The sequence below is a fragment of the Notamacropus eugenii genome, chromosome 6, assembly GCF_028372415.1.
Source record: "Notamacropus eugenii isolate mMacEug1 chromosome 6, mMacEug1.pri_v2, whole genome shotgun sequence".
NCBI classification, from domain to species: Eukaryota; Metazoa; Chordata; class Mammalia; order Diprotodontia; family Macropodidae; genus Notamacropus; species Notamacropus eugenii.
The window spans coordinates 317,749,787-317,758,776 of NC_092877.1; the positions used below are offsets into that span (position 1 = coordinate 317,749,787).

General features: G+C 43.0%; 1 protein-coding gene across 1 annotated transcript; it reads left to right on the forward strand.

Moving 5' to 3' along the window:
* Positions 1 to 1,505: 1,505 nt before the first annotated feature.
* LOC140509859 (tubulin alpha-1D chain) lies at positions 1,506 to 8,122 on the forward strand. Its single transcript, XM_072617865.1, has 4 exons — positions 1,506 to 1,639; positions 5,433 to 5,655; positions 6,091 to 6,239; positions 7,090 to 8,122. Exons 1-4 carry the CDS (start codon positions 1,637 to 1,639, stop codon positions 8,071 to 8,073), a joined length of 1,359 nt encoding a protein of 452 aa, XP_072473966.1. The 5' UTR covers positions 1,506 to 1,636; the 3' UTR covers positions 8,074 to 8,122.
* The last annotated feature ends 868 nt before the right edge of the window (positions 8,123 to 8,990 follow it).

Below are 8,990 nucleotides of genomic sequence, written 5' to 3' on the forward strand. Positions count from 1 at the left end.
CAGGCTGTTCTCAAAAAATGGGGAAAATGCAAGAAATAAAAGGAGCCTGAATATGCAATATGATACGTGTTCATGTATGATAACATCATCTATGTATGATAACATTCCCTTTTATAGGTCTAGCACAAAGTCACTTCCTCTGAGTCAACCAGCTCATTGCCAACCAGCTCATTGCCAACCAGTCTCCTCAATGGATGAGACTTAAGCATTCTTCTTCTCATTTTTGATGAGCTGTTACTGGACAGGTCCCAGTAAATGTTTCCCAGTGCTCTAAATAGGCAAATCCACTTTATCCATAGAACAGGACAATCAAGACTTAAAATACAGAAGTCATATCATCATGTTAACTCCACACCCCTAAATCCCCCTCCCTCCAAACATTACTATGTCCAGATAATCTTGTTTTAAAATAATACAAGGAGAGAATAAATATATCATCCCTAATAAGGTCAATAGCTTACTGGCTACTTTTAATCTTAATTTTTGCCTTGAGGAGAAGGAGTGAGGGGAATGATCTATCATAATAACAACTTACATTTATATAATTCCATAAAGTTTCTAAAACATTGTACATGGACATTCTAATTTGATCACTAATAGAGTCCTGTGAGGTATCATTATCCCCATTTTGTGGATAAGAAAACTGAGGCTCAGGGATGCTAAATGACTTGTCTAAAGTCACACTGGTAGTATGTTTCTGAGGCAGGATATGAAGCCTTCCTGACTTCAAACTCAGCTCTTGATCTGTTATACCATGAGTGCCCTATAAGAGGGAATGTGGACAAAGTGGTACAACCGACAGAAAGGCAACAGAAAGGTACTAAAAGCCAACCTGGAGTATGTCACCATTTTGCACAGGTACAATCTTTCAAAGCTTCTTTCTGTGGTAGAAGAAGACTGACTACAGTGTTTATGGGAGAGATGAGTTTCAGAAATGTTTTACCTTTCATATTTGTAAGATTTAGAATTGGAAGTCACCTTAGAAATTGTGAAATCCAACCATCTCATCTGATAGTTAAGAAAACAGAGATGGAGAGAATAACTTGCACGAACTAACCCAGTTAGTAATTGGGAGAGTTGCCATTTGAACCTAGACCTTCTGGAATCCAAAGGTCCTTTGCACTATACTGTGCATGGGGAAATGAATGTTTCTAGAGTTCCAGGTCTCCTTCAATGCTCCTCCATACCTATGGACTATGTTTGCTTCCCTTTGGCTTTGTTTTGGCTCTATTCAGGCATCTCACCTCCATCCCAAAACTCCAACTAGCTATTTGGAGCTAGAGTTTAATAGAAGAGTTTCCCTAGTTTGTGAAGGCCTCCAGGGTGTAACATCAGGAAACAGGCTGGGGCAATATAGGCTCTGTGTACCTGCCCTGTTACCATGCCCACTGTTACTGAAGCTCAGGGCACCTTCTCCACACTCCACTCCCCCTCTCTGTTTGGGCTGTGGGCCAGCAAACTCAAACTCAAGCCATGGTAACCAAGTCAACGAGTCTGACCCCCCTGGGGTTGTTTCTAACAACACACCCCCCTGGGAGCCTAACCCAGAGTATAAGGAGAGATCTCTAGGGCTGTTCTCACCATTCAGATCATCAACACTACCGAAGCCTCACTTGGCATACAACATCAGAGCAGGATGGTAAGTCTGAGGAGGGGCTTAAGTGCTGACAGGTAACACAGGATGAGGGTTAAAGAGTGGGGCTGTTTGCTAGTATAAGGGAAATCTTCAGAGTATTGGAGTGTGTGAGTGTGTTGGGGTGTGCTGTGGTGTGTTGCTAGGGGGAAAAGCAACTGTACAATATACAATATATGGCTCTGTAAAAGGATGAGAATGTCCCAGAGGCAGGAGAGACTAGCAGTAAAGAGGAAAGGTGGGTTTTTTCTGAGGGGGGAGGAGTTTTAGGAATGGGGAGATAGGTTTTGGGAATGGGACACTGGGGTCTGAACCATATTTTTAGTCCTCCAGCTAAGAATAGCCAGAACAAGAAAAAGTTCAGATCTTTCCCCCAAATGGGTAATGGCAATTAGAGGGAAAACAGAATGAGCCCAGAAAGTTTGATTTCTTTAATCATTAAAACTCCAAACCTTAAACTCTATGGAGTTTGGCCTTGAAGAATCTGCTGTAAAGTTCTTTGAAATGAACTCACTTCAGCCTCTTTCCTGACCAGCTGGTTGTCAAGTAAGACAAATTTTCTTTAGAAGTGGCTTCCTTTCAGGCTCATGAATTCCAATGGCACTACCCATCTGCTTCCCTTTCCTTTTGACCCCCACCTCTTGTTTTTATCTGAATGCATCTCCTGCCCAGTGCCTCCTTCAGACAGCTTCTTTTGAGAGTACTGGGGTGTGTGTGTGTGTGTCTGTGTGTTGGGTGTGTTGCTAGGAGAAGGAGTAACTGCAGAATAAACTCTACATTTATATTAAAAGTTGATATTGTGTGCTCGAGGTAGGAGAATAGACTTGCTAGTCAAGAAAAAGGGTGTTTTTGGTTTTGCTTTTTGTTTTTTAGGGAGGTGCAGATTTAGAAATGGGGAGATAGGTTTTGGGAATGGGACACTGGGCTCTGAACCATGCACTCTTTCAACTAAGGACAGTAAGTAAGCACAAGAAGTTCAGGGTTACCCCAAAAAGGTAATACCAATTACAGAGAACACAGAAGGTGCACAGAAATTTTTTTAATGGTTAAAGCCCCCAAACCTAAACCATATAGAGTCTGATCCTCCAGAAATATATTCTAAAACACTCTGAAATGGACTCAGGTCAGGCTGTTAACTGATCCCCTGTTTATGAATTAAGACAAATCCTCTTTAGAAGTGGCTTCCTTTATTTTCTCCACAAATTCCAATGTATATGTATGTGCTTTCCTTTCCCTTTGATCCCTCTGTTTTCATCTTAATGTATCTCCTCCTTAATATCTCCTTCAGACACCTTCTCAGGTAATTGTCCCCATGCACAGATAGAACAACATCAGACCCTTACTTGAAATTAGCTCTTGGTAGCTATTGTCTATACGATAAAATATAAATCCATTAGCTTAATATTTAAGGCCTTCACAATCTGACTCCAATCTTTATTCCAAATCTTTACAGCTTTACTGAATCTCCCTAAGGTTCAACTCATATCATTCAATGCCACAAATATCAGATCATTATAACCTCATGGAACTCCTTCTATACCACTGGTATTAGGGGACAGGATGTCCTTATAGGTCAATATCAACTAAGACTTCATTGTATTTTTACCCTGGGATAGGAAGGCAGTGTAGTACAGTGGAAGGAGATGTAAGATATAGAGTTAGAAGACCTGAGTGTGAATCCTAGCCCTACTATTTATTAACTTTAACTTTTGATAAGTCATAACCTCTCTGGGCCTCAGTTTCCTTTCTGTAAGATGAGGGAGTTAGATTAGTGTGGTATAGTGGAAAGGGCATTGATCTTGGAGTCAGAGATCCTTAGTTCAAATCCCAGATCTTCTACTCTCTACCCATGTGTGTATACCTTGGCCAAGTCACTTAGTCTCTTTGTGCCTCAGTTTTCTTATCTGTAAAATGAGAATGTTAGACTAGATGGCCTCTAAGGTCCCTCCCAATTCTAAATCTATGATCTTATGTTATCTAAGATCCTTTTCATCTCTAAATCCCAAGAAATCTGGGAGTTGGGGCAGGGCAAAGCTGGGAGACAAGAAAAGGGCTTAGCTTCTCTAGTCACCACAGGATGCCCTGCGGGTGCATGGAGGAGGGGAGTTGTGGGGGTGTACTTTTTTCTTTCTCTTATTAGGCCTCAAAAACTATTCCAGATCTGCTTCAGACCAAGGATTAAAAATTCAGCTTTGCATTGACCACCAGTCTTAGGTCACATGGTGAGGGGATCAGGAGACCTTTTCTGAAGACATATTACACTCTAGAAATATGCATGGCTAAGAGAGAGAAAAGCCTCTATATGTTGACTGAATCCTACCTAAGTATTCCTAGATTCCAGGCCCACTTTCTACCTTTGTATGGATTTTTCTAGCTTAAACATGAACAAAAAAGCCTCTCTTTCACTTTTCCTCATCCTTATCTCTTGTCTCCTGCAGTCTCACTTGGATCTAGCTCACATTTCTCAAAGGACGTCTCCTTTCCTCTCCGGTAGGAATTAGCTGTATCTTTCCCTGCCAGGCCCTGCAGAACTTTCTCCAAGATGCTTAGTCATTGGAGCTAAGACTTCCCAATCCACAACTCCTCTGCAGGGTTTCAGCCTTCCTACTCAGAGCTAGGTTGAGGGGTACCCTAGAATCTAATATCTAATGCCTTCTAGTTAACCTCTGATCTCCTTCAGCTTTAATCTCATGTTTCCACTTGCATGTTCAACAAATCCATCTGAACCCAATCAGCACTTCAAATTCAACAAGTCATTATCATCACTTCAAACCTCCCCTTCCAATATTCCTAGTTCTAATGATGGCATTAACCATTCTTCCAGTTACTTAAGCTTAAACCTCGAAGTTGCCTTTGACACTTCCCTCTCCTCTCCCCCCCACTCCCCCCATTCATTGCCAAGTCCTTCTCATTCTATCTTGGCAGTAATATCCCTGGCAGTCATTCTTTCCTCTCTATTCACACTACCACTATTGTATTTCAGACCCACATTATGTTTTACCTGGACCAATGTAATAGCTTCCTAATTCTTCTCCCTGCATCATTCCTTCCCACCCTTTTCTCCCCACCCAGAACTTCTCACAGCTGCCAGAATCCTAAGGCACATGTCTGATCATATCACTCCTTTGCTCAGACATTTAGTGGCTCCTTATTACCCTCAAGAATAAAATATGAACTCTTTCAATAGTCGCCCTCCACAATTTGGCTCCGACTTCCCTTCCAGTGCTATTCCATCCCTACTACTCCTCTTTTCAGTCTCTGTATCCCAGCCAAACTCTTACTGATTGTTTCCCTTCTCTCATCCCATGCTCTCATGTCTCTGCCATTTTACACAGGCTATTTCCAATGCCTGGGACACACTCCCTTTCAGTGTGATATAGTGGAGAGAGAACTGAATCTGGGATCCAAGGACCTAGCATCAGATTCTATTTCTGAGAAACACCTTAAGGACAAAGACAATGCTTTTTTTCCCTTTAATTCCTAATTCCTTGCATATAATAACCCCATATTGGATGCTTTATGCCTGAATTACTTTTTTCATGAATTGACCACCAGAAAATTCTTATGGCAGAAAAGAGATCGAATTATTTAGACCTTTCTCCCCATCCCAGGAACTTCAGCTCTCTCTCTCAGAATTCAATTTCCATATCAGCAAAATGAAGGGGTTGGAGAAGATGGTTTTCTACAGTCTTTTCTAGTTCTAAAATGATATAATCTATGCTCAGACATGAAGGGAACTGATTTCTGGGTAAGACCACCTTCTCTCTCCCACAGTACTCTTTCTTGTCTTCTCTCCTAGCGTGAGTGTATCTCAATCCATGTGGGTCAGGCTGGTGTGCAGATTGGCAATGCCTGTTGGGAGCTGTACTGCCTGGAACATGGCATCCAGCCTGATGGACAGATGCCCAGTGACAAGACCATTGGGGGAGGAGATGACTCCTTCAACACCTTCTTCAGTGAAACTGGGGCTGGCAAGCATGTGCCTCGGGCTGTCTTTGTGGACTTGGAGCCCACAGTGATTGGTGAGTTCAGCTCCATCTATGCCTTTCCCCTGGCCCTAATTACTGCATCCAGATTATTTATTCTGCTGGAGAATGTAGGAGCTGCAATTATTCCTTATTTTTAGTTTCCCTTATTACTGGAAATCATTGGAGCTAAAACTCTGAGGATATAGACTGTCTCTTAGTCACTAAGCTTCAAAAGTCTACCTAGGTTCAAGATAATCCTTTATTCACCCCACTCCCACCTTTGCTTCAAAGTAAAGCACACTGTCCTGCACATATTACCATTAGTAAGTGTTTATTGAATTGAATTGAAAGACTTTAGCTATAACTGCATTCTAGATGAGACTACAAAGGCAAGGACCCTTAAGCAGGGGAGCTTCAACACCCTAGTCTCTCAGGCTACTCTATCCCCCCAACCAGATCACAATATGTAGAAGTTTATGCTCATTGCAGATGAGGTTCGGACTGGCACTTATCGCCAGCTCTTCCATCCAGAGCAGCTCATCACCGGCAAGGAAGATGCTGCCAACAATTATGCACGAGGCCACTACACTATTGGGAAAGAACTTATTGATTTGGTACTTGATCGAATCCGAAAGCTGGTAAGGATTGCCTATTCAAAGAAGAAGAGGATCATGAGGGAATCAGGCAGCTAGGTTCTTTCCCCTTTCCAAAGAGAAGAAGCAGGACCAGGCAGGGAAGAAGGAAATTATAGTTTAAGAGGAAAGTGCCACTTTGAGATCCCAGAAGTAGAATAAGGACTGAGTGAATGCCTGTCCCCACTGAAAAGTGGGAAACTATTTTTTTTTTATCATGTCTTGTCTGTATCCCACTACAATGTAAGACATGGTCAGTAAGAGCTCAAGACATAGAGTGGATTGGTTTAGAGAGCTATGAAATCAGAAATACCCTAAGGAAAATCCTACATGGTGATTACAGATAGGTAGTTAGTGTAAAGCACAAGGATTCCAATCATTGGTAATCACGGATGAAAAGGATATTGACTACTTCCCTGGTCATTTGCTGATTACCCAGTGATTGACTTTAGCCACTCACTGGGAGTAAAATGCCACCCTTTTTTCTCATTGATCAAGTAATATATAGCACAGAGGGAGTGAAACAGAGGGAGTCTAGAGTTAGGGAGATAGTAGGGGATAGACTGGCTCTTAAATCATGCCTAGAGTGTTAAAGGAAAATTGATCCCTTGGGACATCAGAAATTCTTCCAGAACGAAAGAGGAGCAAGATGAGAAGATAGTATTTTTTCTTTGAGAGACAGCAAAAAGGAGCCCTTTGCTCACTTCAGATCGTTTCTTGTGGAGGTTTTTCAAAAGTCTAAAAAAAAAAAAAAAAAGAACTTTAAGGATTTTGCAACCTTTTCGTTCTTTTTCATGCTTGTGGTATCATGTTCCATTATTCTCTTTCTCATTCCCACACCCATCCTCATTTCTAGGCTGACCAGTGTACAGGACTCCAAGGCTTCCTCATCTTCCACAGCTTTGGAGGTGGCACTGGCTCTGGCTTCACCTCCCTGTTGATGGAACGGCTCTCAGTTGACTATGGCAAGAAGTCCAAGCTAGAGTTCTCCATCTATCCAGCCCCCCAAATTTCTACAGCTGTGGTGGAGCCCTACAACTCCATCCTGACTACTCATACCACCCTTGAGCACTCAGATTGTGCCTTCATGGTAGACAACGAGGCCATCTATGACATCTGTCGCCGAAATCTAGACATCGAACGTCCCACCTACACCAACCTCAACCGTCTCATAGGTCAAATTGTCTCCTCCATCACAGCCTCTCTTCGTTTTGATGGTGCTCTTAATGTGGACCTCACAGAGTTCCAGACCAACTTGGTGCCCTACCCTCGAATCCATTTCCCCCTGGCAACCTACGCACCTGTCATCTCTGCTGAGAAGGCCTACCACGAACAACTCTCAGTGGCAGAGATTACCAATGCCTGCTTTGAGCCAGCCAACCAGATGGTGAAATGCGACCCTCGTCATGGCAAATACATGGCCTGCTGCCTCCTGTACCGTGGCGATGTGGTGCCCAAAGATGTCAACGCCGCCATTGCCACCATCAAGACCAAACGTACCATTCAGTTTGTAGATTGGTGCCCTACTGGCTTCAAGGTTGGCATCAATTACCAGCCACCCACTGTAGTTCCTGGTGGGGATCTGGCCAAGGTACAGAGAGCAGTGTGTATGCTGAGCAACACAACAGCCATTGCAGAAGCCTGGGCTCGCCTGGACCACAAGTTTGACCTGATGTATGCCAAGAGGGCATTTGTTCACTGGTATGTAGGTGAGGGCATGGAGGAGGGAGAGTTCTCTGAGGCTCGGGAGGACATGGCAGCCCTGGAGAAAGATTACGAGGAGGTGGGCATGGATAGTTTAGAAGGGGAAGGGGAAGAAGAAGAGGGAGATGAGTACTAAAGAAAGAAATGGAAGTTTATTTCAAATAAAATGCTTTATCCTTATTGTCCACATGTGTGTGCCCTCATTTTGTCTACGTTCAAGACTTAGAAATTCTACCGGGAGTTGGGGTTCTGACTCTAAAGAGAAATAGCACTTGGTGCCTCTCTACCCCACTAATTCTCGATTCAGGCTCTGAATATGCTTCTCCCAGACAGGAGGAATTAAGGGGGATAAATCAGCCTTTTTAGGGTGGGAATTCATTGAAAAAGAGAACTTGACTCAGGGCACAAGATTTGATAATCACAAAGCAAGTTAAAGGATCAGCGACCACAGCTATCTTGGATTCAACTATTTCTGCATTTTTCCTGGAAGTGTAAGGAATGCACTGGGCCAGGGGTGGGTGAGGGTATTTCAAGATTCAGAGAGGTTGCACTCCCACTATAGCTCAGAATTCCTGGGCTCAATTGATCAACTAACTCCATTTTAGCTTCCCTGATGGCTGGGATCATAGGCATGCAACAGCATGCCCAGTTCACCTAGACTATTGCAATAGCATTCTAATTAGTCACCCTGTCTCAAGTCTCTCCCATCTTGCCCCACCTCCCTCCCTCAAATCAAAGGCAATTGCAAGTCATGTCATCATCTCCCTGATGTCATGGTCCTCTTTGAGAACGAAGGACAAGCCATACACAGCCACAACCTTGTATCTTGTATCTGCTTTGTATCTATCAACACTCTCTCTCCCTTTCTCTCTCTCTCTCTCTCTCTCTCTCTCTCTCTCTCTCTCTCTCTCTCTCTCTCTCTCTCTCGCTTCTACCATTAGAATGGAAGCTTCTTGAGAAGAGGGAATGCTTTTTTCTTAAACTTTCTTTGTATCCTTAGCTTAGCACAATGGTTGGCATATAGCAAATACTTAATAAATGCTTTTTCATTGC

Coding starts and splice junctions, on each gene's coding strand:
- LOC140509859 (XM_072617865.1), top strand. Junction 5,656..6,090: donor CTTGGAGCCCACAGTGATTG/GTGAGTTCAGCT, acceptor TGCTCATTGCAG/ATGAGGTTCGGACTGGCACT. Junction 6,240..7,089: donor TTGATCGAATCCGAAAGCTG/GTAAGGATTGCC, acceptor CCTCATTTCTAG/GCTGACCAGTGTACAGGACT.